At 36.5% G+C, this 17,544-nt stretch overlaps 4 protein-coding genes across 5 annotated transcripts; 2 read left to right on the top strand and 2 right to left on the bottom strand.

Moving 5' to 3' along the window:
- Positions 1-1,914: 1,914 nt before the first annotated feature.
- HK3 (histidine kinase 3) lies at positions 1,915-7,407 on the top strand. Its single transcript, XM_012976201.2, has 11 exons — positions 1,915-3,468; positions 3,562-3,837; positions 3,941-4,110; positions 4,203-4,415; positions 4,525-4,711; positions 4,831-4,882; positions 4,962-5,191; positions 5,296-5,394; positions 5,482-6,494; positions 6,574-6,930; positions 7,032-7,407. Exons 1-10 carry the CDS (start codon positions 2,998-3,000, stop codon positions 6,836-6,838), a joined length of 2,976 nt encoding a protein of 991 aa, XP_012831655.2. The 5' UTR covers positions 1,915-2,997; the 3' UTR covers positions 6,839-6,930; positions 7,032-7,407.
- Positions 7,408-7,956: 549 nt separating this feature from the next.
- Positions 7,957-8,816, top strand: LOC105952631 (nuclear transport factor 2B). Its single transcript, XM_012976200.2, is given in 3 exon segments — positions 7,957-8,122; positions 8,124-8,217; positions 8,536-8,816. Coding segments are annotated over 3 exon segments (291 nt in total). The 5' UTR covers positions 7,957-8,000; the 3' UTR covers positions 8,611-8,816.
- Positions 8,759-9,893, bottom strand: LOC105952630 (uncharacterized). Its single transcript, XM_012976199.2, has 2 exons — positions 9,726-9,893; positions 8,759-9,423 (listed from the first exon to the last, which is right to left on the bottom strand). Exons 1-2 carry the CDS (start codon positions 9,891-9,893, stop codon positions 8,983-8,985), a joined length of 609 nt encoding a protein of 202 aa, XP_012831653.2. The 3' UTR covers positions 8,759-8,982.
- On the bottom strand, positions 8,759-17,498 carry LOC105952629 (Calmodulin-binding transcription activator protein with CG-1 and Ankyrin domain). Of its 2 annotated transcripts, XM_088818329.1 has the most exons (14): positions 17,174-17,493; positions 15,628-15,753; positions 15,424-15,539; positions 15,216-15,304; positions 14,868-14,913; positions 13,866-14,301; positions 13,626-13,751; positions 13,318-13,535; positions 12,197-12,864; positions 11,315-11,903; positions 10,890-11,180; positions 10,689-10,812; positions 9,675-9,935; positions 8,759-9,482 (listed from the first exon to the last, which is right to left on the bottom strand). In XM_088818329.1, the coding sequence occupies exons 1-12, from the start codon at positions 17,181-17,183 to the stop codon at positions 10,702-10,704; spliced, it is 2,826 nt and encodes a 941-aa protein (XP_088674455.1). In that variant the 5' UTR covers positions 17,184-17,493; the 3' UTR covers positions 8,759-9,482; positions 9,675-9,935; positions 10,689-10,701. The 2 variants fall into 2 exon arrangements, with proteins under 2 accessions (XP_088674455.1, XP_088674456.1); XM_088818330.1 differs by lacking the exons at positions 8,759-9,482; positions 9,675-9,935 and having other exon boundaries at positions 13,866-14,371; positions 17,174-17,498.
- Positions 17,499-17,544: the final 46 nt, after the last annotated feature.

The following is a 17,544-nucleotide window of genomic DNA, read 5'->3' as shown; positions in this document are numbered from 1 at the left end:
AGTATATTATGGAGGATTTATTAGTTAGCAAGTTTGGAGGAAAATATGGGCAGCTTATGACGAAAAGTTTTATCCAGAAACGAACGCCCTTTAATAAATGTTCCGGTTAACTTTTTTATCCTGATAGCTAGCTAGAAAAATAATGTCTTCCACCTACTGCTTGCTGCCTATATTATAATTATGAATACATTTTTTAGTTTATATTAGTATGCAAATATAAATGCTGCTGCATATATTGACCATTCCCTCTATGTTATTATAAAATTTTCCGGATTAAATACAAAACTCATCTAATATTATTTATTCAAGTGTTCAAACGAGGAATTATTCAATTAACTATATAAAAATATATATATTTGAATTAGATAAAATTGTAAAGTCACAGCCGGTCCCCGCGAGAGGCAACCAACGGCTTGGAGAAATTGAAGATAAGCACTAGAAAACACTTACTTTCAGAAGTAGCAGAACGACCCCATCAGGCCACGTGGCAGTGAGATGCTCCCGAAAAGAAAAATTAAAAAAAGAAAAGAAAAAAAGAAAAGAAAGCCCATAATGGGCTATTATGTATGTAAGGCGGGTCAACCTCATTGGTCCAGCCTGGTGGCCTGACGTGGGCCGTCGCTTTCACAGCCCAAAATACACAAACGCAATTATATTTTATTAATTAAATTATATATAAAATAAAATAAATAAAAGGAAAAAGAAGGAAAAGTGGGTGTGTACTAGAACTAGTGATGGCCTAATCACTTGGTGACAAAGCATCGCCCAAAACACACAGTATCTATATCTATATTATGCCTCTCGACTTTCACCATAATCACAATCTTGCCACTCATTTTTTTTTTATCAAGTTCCACTTTTAATGCCAATAATGCCCCTGGAATAATGTTGCCTTTATATTTCATATTGTGAATAATTGATAAAAAATAAATGGGTCGATGAGAGGAAAGACAAGGCAATATCCAATCATAGAATTAATAGAGGTTTGTTGGGTACAACCCATCAAACTCAATTTTGTCTCTGCCAAATATTTTGAATCCAGCATTTCAATTTTTTGAAATGTAATTAATTGCTAATTACTATATGGTTTATAACAAAGAGCAAATATAAGAGAGCATGTCCCTGCTCAAAGTGACGCCATTGTTTTCTGATCTCTAAAAAGAATAAAAAAACATGAATGAATGACTAAAAAAGTTATATATAACATGTTATATTGTCCAAGATGTATGGAACTCATCATGTGGTGGTGTTATGCATTGTGGACAATTTAGTGGCGGACATTATTGCATTTCTCTTTTATTTTATTTTTTTATTTATTTATTTTTTCGAAAAAATTATGAGGGAAAAAAAATGGTCTGTAATTGATAATTTATGATAAAATATGGACGAACTCATTGTTCTAATATAGAAATTAGTTAAACTTGTGATGATGCTGATTAGTCATGAATTAATAATAATTATATATAAAAATATGTTTGAGATTGTAGGAAGAAAGTTATATATAGTGGTGTAAACCAGTATGATCATCTAACAGTAGTTTAGATTCTTATAATTAAAGCAAACAAATACAAAACATAATAACACCTTGATGCTTGCTGCTACATCATGCCATGGGGCCTCACTTTCCCAAATAGATCTCTTTCTTCCTTCTTTCTTTCTTTTATATACATATAAATATATATATATATTTATATTCTCCTTCCTTCCAACTCCAACTCCAACTCCAACTCCAATTCCAACTTGGGTGCTCTCCAGTTTTCTTACCCAATTAAAATTCATCTAAAGTAAAAGGGCATCATGCAAATTCCAAATATAGTGATTGATGATATTTCACTATGATTGTAAGGGTAGTTAGGACTTTTCACAGAGATGCACACGGATAGGAACAATAGTGTAAAAACTCCTTGGCGTGTAGGACTTGTCCAGTGAGATGTGAACACCAATGGAAGGAAGTTGGCAAAAGCTGTGATTTTCTTTTTTCTTGCTGAGTGGGAGTATACCTTTTCTGCCCTCTTTTATTAAATACATTATTGTAACCCCATTCCCTTTTTTTTTCTTTTTCTTTTTTTTCTCTCTATTACCAGGGTATTCTTGCAATAATAATAATAATAATTAACTAATTAATGTTAAACTATGTTGTGTTAATGATATTGAATTAAAAAATGTATAATTGGATTAAATAAGCAGTCTGGGTCGGATGGAGATAGATGGATGGATGAAATGGGATAGAGATAATGGTTGTTTGCTAGCAGACATTTTCTACCACCATATTCCCCTCATCTTGCTTTCACAGATTCTTGTTGCACAGTGTCCATATTAATCAAATTTTTTTCCTTTTCTTTTTTTCTTTTTTTTCTCTTTCTTCTTAGATGCTTTTTTTTCTCCATCTCTTTTCTTTTCTTGTAGTGGGAGCATTTATTTACTGCAGCAATCATTAATCTTTCAAACTTATTATTACCTCGGTTCTTGTTTTTGTTGTCTTCAGCTCCAGTACTTGCCTCATTCCAGAGTCAAACTCACTTGTCGGATTACTTTTCATTTTCTTAAAAACACAATCTTTACTTCTCCAAGATTCTCGTTTTGAGGGTTTTACTTGAAGATTTGATTGTTGTTGTTAACAAGACTATCTTTCTTTCCTTGGTTCTGGTTTGAGCATTTCTTGTTTGTTAGCTACCAGGATAGAAATCAAAATTCCGTTTGTATTTCAACCCCTCCAAAAAAAAAGAAGAAAAAAAGTTGGTATCTTTGGTGATTCCTTGATTCTTCCTGTGGTGGGAGTGTTTGGGAATTTCTTATCTCCTTCAATTCCTGGTCTTTTTATTTTAGTGTGAAGTTTGTTTGAAGCAGTATAGTTGGATAAGAAGCATTATTTGTCTGTAAGCAGCCTCACATGAATCCTTGTCTATTTTTGGGCCGATTTTTTTGAGGTAAAAAGATGAGATTTGGTGATGGTGGATTTACCTGTGAAAGTTTGTTGAAATTTGTGTAGGGATATAAATGAATTTACTTCATGTAATTGGGAATCTTGTTTTAGTGGTGTGCTGCTGGTTTCTGTCTCTAATATCTTTAAATTGGGTAAGTAATGGAGGAATCATGACTGTGAAGAGCGGTTTGATTGGGGGTGATGGGGGCCAAATATGGATGAAATTGTGGGATCAGATATCAGTGTTTGGTTGTAAGATCCAGCATCATTATTCTCAGTATATTGGGCCTAAGAAATTGAGGAAGAATTGGTGGAGGAAGCTTCTGATAGCATGGATATTATGCGGGATAATTTTATCATTGTCTGTATTTTGGTACATGAGCTCACTAGCTCTGGATAAAAGAAAAGAGACACTTGCTAGTATGTGTGATGAGAGAGCTAGGATGTTGCAAGATCAGTTCAATGTTAGCATGAACCATATTCAGGCTATGTCTGTCATCGTCTCCATTTTTCACCACGACAAGAACCCCTCTGCTATTGATCAGGTTATTTCAAGATTGCTTTTTTATATCTCTTGAAACATCTTATTTAGATTCAAAATTTAAACTTTTATTTTTTTTATTTTTTGAGAATTGCAGACAACTTTTGCTAGATATACGGAACGTACATCGTTCGAGAGACCTCTTACGAGCGGAGTAGCATATGCTGTGAGGGTGCTCCATAGTGAAAGGGAGCAATTTGAGATACAACAAGGATGGACTATTAAGAGAATGGATGAACAAACACCCGTTCATGAAGATGAATATGATCCCGCCGATCTCGAGACTTCACCTGCACATGACGAATATGCCCCTGTTATCTTCGCTCAAGATACCGTTGCTCATGTCATTTCTGTTGATGTCCTCTCAGGAAAGGTAAAAAAGGAAAAAAAAAATTGAGTTCTTTAGTCCTTACATAATCATGATTATTGTGTTCGATATATGTTATGATTCATTTATATATATATTAATATTACAGGAGGATCGAGACAATGTTTTGCGTGCAAGAGAATCGGGAAAGGGGGTCCTCACTGCTCCATTCAGGTTATTGAAAACAAATCGATTGGGGGTGATTCTGACTTTTGCTGTATACAAGAGAGAACTCCCTCCTAATGCAACCCCTGCTGAAAGAATTCAAGAGACTGCGGGGTATATATATTTATACCCTTTGGCTTTAAATTATGTCGTTTGAATTTTCTTTGTAATAAAAAGTAAAATATATTTCCACTTATTTCGAATAGGTATCTTGGAGGGATCTTCGACATTGAATCACTTGTAGAGAAACTGCTTCAACAGCTTGCTAGTAAACAAACTATTATAGTGAATGTGTATGATACAACGAATTTCTCCGATCCTATAAGCATGTATGGTTCAAACACGTCTTCTGATGGGATGCACCATGTCAGTGCTCTTAACTTTGGGGATCCTATCCGAAAGCATGAGATGCATTGCAGGTGATTTTAACTCATTCTTTCTTTATTAAAAAAATTAAAAATGAAAAAAGCTATGAGCAATCTAGATATAGTCGGAGAATAAGAAGATTTTTAATGGTATTGTTGACAGATTCAAGCAAAAGCAACCATGGCAATGGGTTGCAATAACTACATCGGTTGGCATACTTATAATTTCGTTGCTCGTGGGGCATATATTCCATGCTACGGTGAATCGAATAGCCAAAGTTGAGGACGATTATAATCACATGATGGAACTAAAGAAACGTGCTGAGGCAGCTGATATTGCAAAGTCTAAGGTCTTTTTTTCTTTTTTTTTTTTTTTTTTTTTTTTATTTGACGGATTATTATTATATATTTTTTGAAGTAAAAGATGTAGTGGAGATGAATCTAATTGAATTATTTATTTGTGACGCAGTTTCTTGCTACCGTTTCGCATGAAATCAGAACCCCGATGAATGGTGTTCTTGGTCGGTGAATAAACTAAAATCTTTTGTTCAAAGAATTTGTTTGAGAATGTCTTACAATGTGTTAATGTGTGTTAACCAGGAATGTTGCAAATGCTAATGGATACACGACTAGACGAAACTCAACAAGATTATGTGAGAACTGCAAGGGAGAGTGGTAAAGCTCTCGTTTCACTCATAAATGATGTTTTGGACCAAGCTAAGATTGAATCTGGTAAACTCGAGCTCGAAGAAGTTAGCTTTGATTTGAGGGCTGTTATAGATGATGTTTTATCTATGTTTCTTGGAAAGTCACAAGATAAAAAAGTCGAGGTAAACTATACATTTATACTTTTACCATTTTCTAGTTTCTTTATTTGTTTTCCCGTTTTATCACTGGTCTAATTAGAGATCCCTGTTTATTTCTTTTTTTGCAGTTGGCAGTTTATGTGTCTAGTAAAGTCCCCGCTACATTGGTTGGTGATCCTGGAAGATTCCGCCAGATTGTTACAAACCTCGTCGGCAACTCAATTAAAGTGATTTTTTAATCTAATATTTCACTAAATTTATTTTTCGTTCCGTTTTATATCTAGCATTTTAACAATAATATTTGATTAATGCAGTTCACGGATAAAGGACACATATTTGTGACGGTACATCTCGTTGAAGAAGCTTCGGAAATGGAATTCGAGAGAGACGAGTCCTTGAGCGGGTTGCCAGTTGTTGACAGAAGACGAAGCTGGTCCAAGTTCCGATCTTTCAATCAAGAATCACCCGCCACGTCATCATCATCCTCGGACCAAATAAACATCATGGTATCAGTTGAAGACACTGGTCAGGGAATCCCTACGGAAGCTCATTCCTCTGTATTCAACCCCTTTATGCAAGTGGGCCCCTCAATCACACGCACCCACGGCGGCACAGGCATCGGCCTCAGCATTAGCCAGTGCTTGGTCCACCTCATGAAAGGTGAAATCGGTCTTGCCAGCTCACCCCATATTGGCTCCACCTTCACATTCACAGCTGTCTTCAGTAATATCAACGATCAACAACAAGTCAACGGCTCTATTTCTTCCTCCGAGTTTCAGGGGATGAGAGCTCTTCTGGTGGACCCCAAGAAGGTCCGTGCTAAGGTCTCTAAATACCACATCGAACGCCTTGGAATCCACGTTGAAGTGGTTCCGGATCTCAGCCTAGGCTTAACAAACACCCCTACAGTAAACATGGTTTTCATTGAAGAAGAAATATGGGATTGTAAGAATGTAGGAAACCCTAAAATGTTGATTCTGTCTAATTCTTGTTCTTCGGATTCCGCGCGGTCTCCGTTTGTGATAACGAAACCACTGAGGGTGAGTAAGCTGGCTGCATCCCTACAGCGTGCCATGGGGGTGAGTAGCGGAGGAAACAATCTCAGCAGAGAGATACACGCATTGTCCCTGAGAAATCTCCTTCACGGTAGAAAGATACTAGTGGTGGACGACAATCCGGTGAACCTCAGAGTGGCGGCAGGCGCACTGAAAAAGTACGGTGCAGATGTGGTCCATGCGGAGCGGGGTGCAAAAGCCATCACTTTGCTGACTCCACCCCATCTTTTCGATGCTTGTTTTATGGATATTCAGATGCCAGAAATGGACGGGTAAAATAATAAATACTATTTTTACTACTTTATTTACTCTGTTTTCACTATTTTTATTTACTATATATTTTCAATGCAGGTTCGAAGCGACAGAGAGAATTAGAAAGATAGAATTGGGGATCAAGAATGGGATCGAAGATGGAGAACTCTCTGTAGAAGCTTATGGGAATGTATCGAATTGGCATGTTCCGATTTTGGCAATGACAGCTGATGTCATACAGGCCACTAACGAGGCGTGCGCCAGGAGTGGAATGGACGGTTATGTATCGAAACCGTTTGAGGCTGAGCAGCTTTATAGGGAAGTTTCGAGGGTTTTTCAGACAATGTCCGATGAAAGTCACTAGAAATAAGTAAGTTTCTAGTCTGACGATGCATGCAAAAGAATTGCCCCTTCTTTCCAGAGTTTTCGAATTGGTTGTGCATATTAATCCCAATTGTGAGTATTTCTTCACGTTTTTTATTTTTTATTTTTATTTTGTTTCATGATTAAAAATAAAATAAACTTGTGTCTCATTTTGTTTGCCTTGGTTGATGCAGGAACGCGTTTTTTTTTTTTTTTCCTTTTCTGGTCGGTGAAAAAGAGATTTGTATATATAAAGGTGAAGATTCTTTGTGGAGATTTATTGAAAAGAGTGTGCAGTAGTAGATATGATGGGGGAAGAATTGGATATATAGATTAGTTTTTTCATCTATCTTTGTAATGAACCAAAGTTGCGGTGGTGGGGAGGAGACGGTTAATTGTTTTACGGTACCACCGGTGGAAGTTTTCGTTTATTTGTATGATAATTGATAGCAGTTGGAGATATACAGAAGAATGTAAAATGGTATTATTAGAGGATAATTTAGAATTTTGTATCATATTAGTATATAATATGTTTTGGAGCTTGAATAAAAGGAGTTGACTGGGCTCGTTATTTGTAGAGTCAAATGACCCATAAATGATTATAGTATACTGGTTTGAGAGTCGTCTCCTTCGATTAACAGATCCACAGACTTGGGGTCTCATAAATAATACCCATTGGGCTTCTCTGATGGTGGACAACTTAGTAGACCATTACATTATTTAGGCCGAAAGCACATCAATTCTTATGATTCATTTACCAGGAATATGTAAATCGAATCACATTTTCAGTACATCAGTTCTCTAAAGACGTAATCATTTAAAACATATTTCCATTAACCGACAGTTGGTCGATATGTCCGAGTGGTTAAGGAGACAGGTTCGAACCCTGCTGTCGACGTTGTTTTTATTTTTTAATTTTGTATTTTGCTACTTTTATTTAATTTGATATCCCATATTTAATTCAACAATTTACTAAATATTTTTAAAGGATGAATGAAAAATCCCTACAAAATTTATTTATAATATAATAATAATAATAATGAAAGGCAGATTAAGCGTGCAAAGAACGCGAATAAGTGGTGTGACAAAATTACCCCCAAATGTATCTTTAAATTAAAAACCCCTCCCCTCCAGTCCAGTCCATCTTCTAGTCCAGTAGTTTGATGGATCCAGAAGCAGTGTCGAAGGCGTTCGTGGAGCACTACTATTCTACGTTCGACACAAACAGAGGCGGTCTAGGTAGCCTGTACCAGGAATCGTCAATGCTAACATTTCAGGGACAGAAATTTCCAGCCCTCCGGCCCCGTTGGTGGTATGCTTGTTTTTGTTTCTGGCAATCTTCAGCTCTCTGGGGAGCAGCACGCCCTCAAGTTTAGTCAGGCATGTTTCTTTTATTTTTGTTCATTTTCCTGCAATCGGTCGAGAGGACAATTATTGAATATATTCAATTTTAGATTCATTGTCAACTTGTAGTTAAGACTACAACAAGTTCATTTGAAAATGTGAAGCTGATGGATATTAATCTAGAATCAATAGAGAATGTATGGTAGATGGATATTATGTGAAGATTGAATTGGATTTTAAAATGAATAATGACATGATGATATGAGGTGTGATTTGTTTGAATGATTGAAATTTGAAGGTTTTATCAAGTGATGATTTGTTTGTTTGATTGATTGATTGTTTACATGATTACAGATGTTTCATCTGATGCCAACACCTCAAGGCAGCTTTTATGTGTTGAACGACATTTTCCGGCTCAACTATGCATAAGGAAGTTGTTACTTCACCTGCTCATCTACACATGATTGTCATTGGGAAGTTGTTACTTCACCTGCTCTATTACTCGTCTTTACAACTTATTTGACATGAATTTATTATTATTATTTTTTTATGCAATTGGACAAATTTGCTGCCTGCATTATTACATTATTGAGACTTGAGTAGTTTTTATGATTTATTTCATGCTTTCAGTTCAATTTGGCCGTTCAAAGGTAGGCCACGTAAATACATGTTTTACAAAAGAAATATGCTTCAATTGATCATAAATTCCCAAATAAAAAAAGAAAAAACTAGGAAATTGATCAGCTTGTTCAGGCAAACATCCTGAACCTATGATCCATAAAAAAGTCACTAGTTCTTGACCTAATTCTGGTTGTGTTCGTCGACACCTGGCAGTTCCAATTGAGGAATTTTGAGAGAGGCTTGTTCGGTAACCTGTTTTTGAAGATCGGAAGCCCTTTTCATCATTCCAGACCGGGTTTGCCATAATCCTTTGACTATTCCACCGACGGCTTTGAAGGGATTACTCAATCCATTTTTTATTTTCAAAATTAGAGAAACCTCAGAGAATTGCCAGGCTAGTGTCAGCACTATCAAAGTTGTGAGAAGGCAGTGAGTTATCGAATTCTGCCTTTTTATATTCTTCAGTTCTTTCATTATCTCTTCTTCTTCTTCTTCTTCTTCATCACTACTATCCACTTCTTCTTTCCTCTTTTCATCAATTTCTGAACATATTCTATCCTCCACAGTACCTTCTTCTGTTGATTCTTCACTTACATTTTTATCTTCTTCCACTGATTCCAACTGCCAAACATCAGCAGTGTAAAATTGCACAGCTTCCCTTTTCATTTTATTTCAATCATCTTAGGGTCCATTTGGATGGAGGGATGACTCCAATTTTGGAGTCATTTGAAATCCATCACTATTGCTCCAAAATGAACTAAAAAGGAGAGGTGGGGATTTGAAATCCATCTCCAAATCCCTCAATCCAAACAAGTCCGAGGGATTTGTTATTATGGATTTGAAATACCTCCCCCAAATCCATCCAAATGCACCCTTATAGTAAATTCAGAGAGAAACAAAAACTTGTCTGTATTAATAATTACCTCAGAAAGAAGTTTGGAGAGGAGTTGTCGCTGCTGCTGTTGCTGGCGGCGACCACCAGTTTTCTCAATTGCCGGCAAGTTTGACGATGTTTTGGCGTTAAATTCGTCATCCTCCATTAGTTTCCTTACGACCTTCTCTATTATCTCCATGTCTTTCTCTGGTTCCATCTTCCCCCACTCGCTCTATCTCTCTCTCTCTAGCTGCTGATTCTGGAAATAAAAATTAAAAGCGTGTGATGATAATTCCAATTTCTAAGTGAGATGCGTAATATACACCAAGAGAGATGGGGATGTTGACACGTCTGTCTGCCCTTTTTATTTTTAAGTATATCTTTTCGGCCTCCCAAATCGTGTTTGAATAGCTTCCTACTAATCTTGGCGGTTGAATCAACATCTTTCTTGATATGCATATTTTCAACCAAGTAGGAAAGTTCATGGGTTTTAGCTACTACATTTTTTTACTTTAATTTTAAATATTAGACAATTTTGTTGATGTCCCAAAATGAAGTTGTAACAATAATAAAAAGTGAGGGTCATTCCGTACATTTTGCATTGGTTAGGGAGCTGACGGTAAGCAAAATTCACTTTGGAATTAACAAAGTTGCAATGTTATTTTAAAAGATAATAATGAATTGCACCAACTGTTGTTGCCTGCGTTTCAAATAATGAAGAAATTGATAGGACTATCAAAGCTCGCAGGGCAATTGCTGTTAAGTGTTAATCAATACAAGACTTCTTAATCCATAATCCCCGGAGATGCTTTTGTTTCCCTTTTTTTTACCAAGTCAATTTTTCACTATACTTATTAAGCCATCATCAATTAACAATCTAAAATACCATCGTTCAGATAGAATCTCCTACTGCACAAACTACCTTTGTAATGACAACCAAATTCACGAGTTAAAACCAAATTTACTTGTAGTATTTCTATACAGCCTCTAAAACTGGAAGTAACCGAATTACCAGAAAGTGCAACTTAAATTGAGTGGTAAATCTGATCATTTTCCATACTGGTAATGCCTTGATCTGAAGAAATGTCAAGACGAGAAGAAGATACTGTATCAGATTCTGCGGTTACAAGCTCGGCCTGACATAACAAAAAAAATAATATCAATAAAGCACGTACTATTTCATTTTTAATGAGAAAGCTGTAATGTGATTTACCTTAGCTTGACGATATTTTTGGAGAATGCGATGATATTGCTGACGTGCCTCTGTAGATTCGACCATAGACAGCACTCTAGCGACAGCTTCATCAATAGCTTTATCCACTTTCTGCTTTCGGAAAACCTTAAGTATGTCTTCATCCTCACTCTCATCAATTGATTCCGAGTCGTGCCGAAACCCACGTAAGCCAACTCCTCTTCTGCGCCATCTTAAGACAACCTTCTCCAGTATACCAACTGCCCAACATACCTTGTAATTTTTCCTAACTTGATACCCCCTCACATGAGCCTGCATTCAGTGACACCATGTTACGAGTCTCAACTTCATACCTTAAACTGGGTTTTTAAATACCTCTTTTCTCATCCTAATCTCCAAAGTTAAACGACTAAAATATTAATATTTGACGAGAACAGGTGACGCACCTGTATCTTCACAACTTTCTGGCGCAATGAAAGGAAGTCCTTCCTACCTTTCCAGCCTCTGTATTTCTTTTGAATAGATAAAGCAGCCGAGTTGTACTCACGTGCATTGCGGAATGCCAGCTTTGATGCGGCTGAAAGCCCGTGAATGTCATTAGCTAACAAAGCGTAGTCATCACCATAAGCACCGGCCATCGCAACTGCAACTTCTGTCTGCTGCCTCTTCCGGAAGGAATGAGCACGGAATGCAGATTGTATTCGTGCTGCAGCTTGAGTAGCATTACGTACCGCATCCAGAGTATGCCTAAGAGAATCCTCATCCTCGTTTGCGGAGGAACTTTCTCTTGATAAACTATTTATTGTTCTTTCTGCTTCCAAGGCAGCTGACCCCTTAGATAGCTCACTTTCCTCCAGTGTGAGGGATGAAAGGTGGCTAATTAGTGAAACTTCTGAGAGATACCCTGCGAGTCCTTTGTGGCCACAGGTGGCAGCAATTGATGCTGGTGTTTTACCAATAGGGTCCTGTGTATTGGGATCTGTAACTGCACCAGCTGATGCACCAGATGCCATGAGAGCAGCCACCATCTTTTCCCTGTCACAAATGTAGCATTTAAAGTTCATTTTTCCAGAAATATACATTGTTTATCGGTGAAAAGCTTTTCCCCTGGAGATACTAACATGGACTAGCAATTTGGAAGTTCAGAGTAAAGCAATTTGAAAATTAAAACTATTATATTCCATTGAATTTGGGAGGTTTTGGAAAATATATATCACGGAATAAAACACTGCCCTTTCTCTTCCTAAACCAGTGCAGCATATAACCATATAAAAATTCCTACAGAAACATATATCTGAAGAACATGTTTCTAAAACAAAACAACATACCTCCCAAATCGTGCAGCCCAATGAAGCGCAGTCCATCCATTAATGTCACGGAAATTAATGCTTACTCCTGCATTCACAATTGGTTGCAATGCCCACTCAAATCCCAATCCAGCAACCATGTGTATGATACCTTGTTCTTTCTTTGATAAATGGTTATTCTTTTGTAACTTAGACGAAAGCCACACTTCCATCTTGTCTTTCAAAAGTTCTTGCAGAAGCCAATCAAGAGTACTTGATGATGTTGAAGTGCCAACTAAAAGTGCATCAATGATTTGGTTCCATGAGTCTTCTTCAGCTACTCTTGATTTGCCAAACGAATCAATTCTTGATTCATAGTCATCTTCTTTTGGCAGGAGATCAGATAGAAGCATTTGCACAAATCTGACAAGCAACAAGAGTTCTTCAGAACTCTTATTAGTCTCTGTTTCAGGTTGATTACTGTGCGTACAAAGATTAGGCTTAGCACGATATTCAAATTCTCTGACTTCGCTGCAAGACTCCCGATTCCCAGAAGTAATACAAATATTGACTTTTCCCTGCAAGTGAAGTGGAGCATTGCAGCGGAGGACACCTTCCTGAATAATCTCAACTGGAACTTCAGTGTCACCAATCATACAAGCCCATGCACACTCTGATGGATCGGAGAAGAAAGACCCAACAATGATGATCTGAAAATGGAATTAGAACCTTAATTAACTTCCTTTGTACATTAATATTTAATAGAACACTGAACAAACCCCACAAACAAATTCTGTGATGATATTGAATAATGTACTTATGTATGTCTGCAGCTAGAGTAGCAAACCACGTATCGGCGGTCTAGGGCCAACAAAGGACACCGACTTGTATGTCATATATAGCATAGGGCAAACTGATTCAACTTTAGCCAATAATATAATGTTTTGAGGACTCAAAGAAGTCATTGTCTTATTGGATAGTTTGAACATAATGTAAGCCTTCCTAAAACAGATAACTGCTTTCGGGAAGTACCCTTATGTGGTAATATAAGCATATTGCATCAGCATTGCTCAGTAATACTCAAGTTACATTAAAGAAAGCTTCTATATATTCAAATATAATAATGCAATAGCAACGGGAAATTTGATTTCCATGACAGATACCTTTGCTCCGTCAGAGGTATAACACCACTCTGGAGATATCTCACGGATAGTGAACTTCTGCTTTTGAGCAACAGTCAAACTTATATTGTTTTCAGGAGAAATTCCCAATCCATCTTGGTCAAATAATGACGTATAGTCTGCAGTGGTCCCATAAGCATTTGATAGAGGAGAATATGCATCAAATTTCAGTGAATCTACTTCTTGGAAAATCAAAGAAGCTGACAAGGTAGACAGATGCGTGTTAGAGTTGAAAAAACAAAGGAATCCAAAAAATAATAAGTAGAGATTGTTCCATGAGAGAATCTTACAAGCATCGTGTCTCTCAGATTGTGTTTGTGAATCATCATTCAGCAAAGTCTTGGATCCATCCAGCATCTCTTGCCAAATGTCAACATCGGCCACTGACAGTTGTTGATGTTGCCGAACTTGGTCATCTAAAAAGCCATGCCCCATTAGCAGCCGTAGCGACTTACTTGGTTTCATTCCTGATTCTACTAACTTCAAAATATTATTTGAATTGAGAATATATATATAATATAACCTAATACCTGGTTTCTGTGAAAGAAGATCCTGTGGACCATTTAGTAGTGTCTGACCAGAAAATTCATAATCACGTAGCATGTCTTCTAGATCATTTGAATCCTCATTCTCGATGTAGATTCTGTCAATTTCTTTCACCTCATCATCATTTAAACTCAATTGCTCTTCAATCCTTCGTAATGCCTGACTTAAAGTCGGCACCGATGAACTACTGACGTCATCTGTTCTCTCCTCAAGATCCAACTGACTCATTCCAATATTCTTGATGACTTGACTAGAGCTAATCTCTACAGAGCTGGGACTGGATTCGTTATGATACATTCCAATAGATTCACTAATGACAAAAGAAGAGTCTGGTCGATCAGAAGCAAAAGAGTTGGGATTAGGACTGAAGGTAGAAGGAGATGTTGAAAACTGAGATGTTGATCCAGCACTCTGTCGTCTCTGTAATCCACAATTATGTTGGACAAATATTGTTAATTTTGAAGTAGATGAATACATGAAATGATGAGCCCTGAAATCATGGAATAATACACCAACAGAAGGTCTGTACGTAAAGAATGGTTCCATTAATATTTTTTTTAAAGCCCTTACAAATGGCCTACAATACCCTACCGAAAGGAAATTGAACCCTTGACCTAATACTACCCTCCCCACCCCAATACCACTCAGGCAATGCCTCCGCATTTATAAAGAACGGCTTTGTTAGCATATTTGCAGTGAAAGTTTAGCTTGGTACAGAGGTAATTTCAGGCAGAAACACTTGCCCAAAAGATTAAAGTATGCATTATTTGGACATGAATGACAAGAAATTTTGTTCCATCAGGGAAGTCAATGTACCTCTAGCCAGAGCCTTCAATTTTTTATAGCTAAGAAAATAATGAAAACATATGCCGAATTGGCAGTTATATTGATACACTTCTGAATGATGAAAACTTAGGATAATAGCATTATGTGTAAATGTAGTTAACATATTGGTTTTGTCCATGGTTATGCTCGAGATTGTTTACCTCGTTAATATCTCTGTAGTGAACAAGAACAATGTGCTCATATTCCCTGGTACAAAAACATATATTTGTTGAAAAATATGTATATACATATACGTGTATAGAGATAGATAGAGAGAAGGAGAGAGATTGACTAGTTCAGATTATAATTATAATAAAAACATTCTTGACCAAAATCTATCTTGAAAATACTCATAACTAGATGCTTATGTTTAGCTGCATACAAAATTTATTATCTTCTATCCATAAGCACTACAAACCTAATGATACCACTGTGACATTTATATCAATTACAGTTCTCACCAAGAGTAAATCGAGCAAAGGTTGTCATAAAAAAATATGCAAACGTACCGATCCAGTATCCAGTAGCTGCGCCTTTGAAAGCTAGGGTTCTCCTCTCCATGGGCGTAATAACAGTTTAGGGCTTCAACATTTCCAACCTACAACAAGAAGATTGTCAGATAACAATTTCACATCAACTAGAAAAAAGAAGAACAATAACCGTAAAAAGGAAAGGGGGAAACTTAATGAGCATCAAAATGGGAATATCACCAACAACCTTAAGCCGTTCATGTGCTTCAGCAAAAGTTTTCTGATCCTTCCTTCTACGCCAACTATGACCATCTTTGCGGAAAAATTTTAGCACTCGCTTGTTGAACAGATACAACGATCCACCTGTTAAATTTTGAGATGGAACAAAAGTTGATATTCGTCACATCCTTGAGCATGGGAGAGAAATGAAAGAGAAAATAATGAATATTACTAGCAGGTTTTTGAGGGATTTGGTGGGTGAGCTGGTGTTCTTCATAATTCTTCAATATGAAAAACACTTCAACCGGCTTCAGCCACCGACTTTGAGCTTCCCCAGCCAGATAATTGATGTCATATCCTGAAAATTAATAATAAATAAATAAAATTGCATAAGTGTAACTTAACCAAATCAGTTGCACTTGATAGGACATGGTATCTTTGAAGAATTACGGCTCTCTCTTTGATCTTAGATTCCATTCATGTTGCTTCACATACTAATTCAATTTGTAGACAAGCTTCAAGTTCAACACACAAAAGCAACCAAAAAGAAAAAAAGAAAAAAAGAAAAAAAAAAGGAAGCAGGACATCAAATTCTTCGTTATATCAATAATACACATGAACAAGGTACTATACTTTCATCTAGAAATAATACTGTCTTAGACATCCATCCGGACATAGCAGCATTCACAACTGATTAAGCTATTTTCTGATAATCACATAATTCTACACACGTCTTCCAGTTCAGTTTTACGTGAACGCACGAATCACATGGAGATTTAATTGTCATTTTGTTTGAGAGAAGGTTCAAGCTCACAGTGTAAGAAGACATCATATATCAATGTCCAAACACCACCAGACATCTACGCTAAGTCATCGGATGTACCACAGTTTTTAAACTCGATCAGCAAGTTATACCAAGGGTTAACATCTACTCCAACTTAAAGAGAAGTGTCAGAATTTAAGACTGTAGTTAATTCTGATTAGATTCTCTGTTGCTTTTTTGGATGCATTAATTTGATCAACTTGTTCAGAAAGTGCTTGCTGTTGTTTAGGCACATAATTCTTCTTATTTTGCATAGAATATCAAACACCAATTGCACATTCATTCAAAAATATTGTGATATCAAATATACACAATTTCGTTTTATTTTATATTTTTCATGCCTTGTAGCATGGAAAACTACTCTTGACATGCTTCTCTGCTAAGTCATAGATTTAAAAGGTATAGTAAACCATGAAAACACTAAAGCTAGCAAAACACCGAATATCCAGATGTAATAAGGTCTTTTATCAGAGAATCTTACACCATTTAAATCTGAAAATACAGGCTAAAAGCATCATCCAGCTATACCGCCTCATAAAGTCTTATTCATTGGAAATCCAGAATCCGCAAAATCTTTTGAACTTATTCGAACTTTATTCATAATTGTTTTTTTTTTTTACAATTTCAAGTGGTTCGTTACTTATGTCAAACAACAAGTCTGCCGCAAATGCTAATTACCAGAATCATATGATAAACAGGTTGTCACAAAAACTGAAACCGTCGAGAATTTGTAGGAGAACTACCTCAAAGTTCAGGAGACCTCACCGAGATATAAAATTTTCGAGACTTAAATCAATAAAATGCATTTATCAAAAAAAAAAATAAAAAAAAATCAATAAAATGCAGGAAACTCGTTTAATCCAACAGAAATAGGAGAATTTGTAGGCATAAGCTACAGCGATGTTTAATTAGATCATAAGAGATGAGCGGAAAACAAAGGAGGGAGTTATGTCACCTGATTGCATCGTAGTGGAACAATTCTCAGCAGAGAACTCTTAGACGCATGAATCGCAGGGGAAAAACTTGGCCGTCGCGCATTTAAGCAAATTTCAGTGACTACAGAGTACGACAACTTGGAATTGGTTTTGGAGTCGGAGATCCTACGACGTCGGGTTGATCAAAACTCCAATAGAGAGAGAGAGAGAGAGAGAGGATTTTGACTTGTGTAAAATGAGCAGCAAAAAGAAACGCAGCAATTAAAACCGAAAGAAGAAATATCGCAGAAGCCGACGCAGACTAAAAGGAAAAAGAGTAAATATTATTATTATATTGAATAATATGAAATGTGAAGTAATTATTTGTATAATAGGTATTGACCAAGTAAAA

Source organism: Erythranthe guttata, chromosome 5 (assembly GCF_056151865.1).
Source record: "Erythranthe guttata isolate IM_541 chromosome 5, IM_541, whole genome shotgun sequence".
In the NCBI taxonomy this organism is placed as follows: domain Eukaryota; kingdom Viridiplantae; phylum Streptophyta; class Magnoliopsida; order Lamiales; family Phrymaceae; genus Erythranthe; species Erythranthe guttata.
The sequence above is the reverse complement of the archived record's forward strand: the minus strand, read 5'-3'. Positions and strand labels throughout refer to the sequence as shown.

What these genes read in the sequence shown, in the direction of transcription:
- HK3 (XM_012976201.2), top strand. Translation starts at nt 2,998, where the DNA reads ATGAATTTACTTCATGTAATTGGGAATCTTGTTTTAGTGGTGTGCTGC. An exon ending in CTGATATTGCAAAGTCTAAG is followed by an intron (nt 4,712 to 4,830) that starts GTCTTTTTTTCT and finishes TTTGTGACGCAG; the next exon opens with TTTCTTGCTACCGTTTCGCA. An exon ending in TCGTCGGCAACTCAATTAAA is followed by an intron (nt 5,395 to 5,481) that starts GTGATTTTTTAA and finishes TGATTAATGCAG; the next exon opens with TTCACGGATAAAGGACACAT.
- LOC105952630 (XM_012976199.2), bottom strand. Translation starts at nt 9,893, where the DNA reads ATGGAACCAGAGAAAGACATGGAGATAATAGAGAAGGTCGTAAGGAAA. An exon ending in TCTCCAAACTTCTTTCTGAG is followed by an intron (nt 9,424 to 9,725) that starts GTAATTATTAAT and finishes GATGTTTGGCAG; the next exon opens with TTGGAATCAGTGGAAGAAGA.
- LOC105952629 (XM_088818329.1), bottom strand. An exon ending in AGCTACTGGATACTGGATCG is followed by an intron (nt 14,914 to 15,215) that starts GTACGTTTGCAT and finishes TTTTTGTACCAG; the next exon opens with GGAATATGAGCACATTGTTC. An exon ending in TCTTCTTTCACAGAAACCAG is followed by an intron (nt 13,752 to 13,865) that starts GTATTAGGTTAT and finishes ATGGCTTTTTAG; the next exon opens with ATGACCAAGTTCGGCAACAT.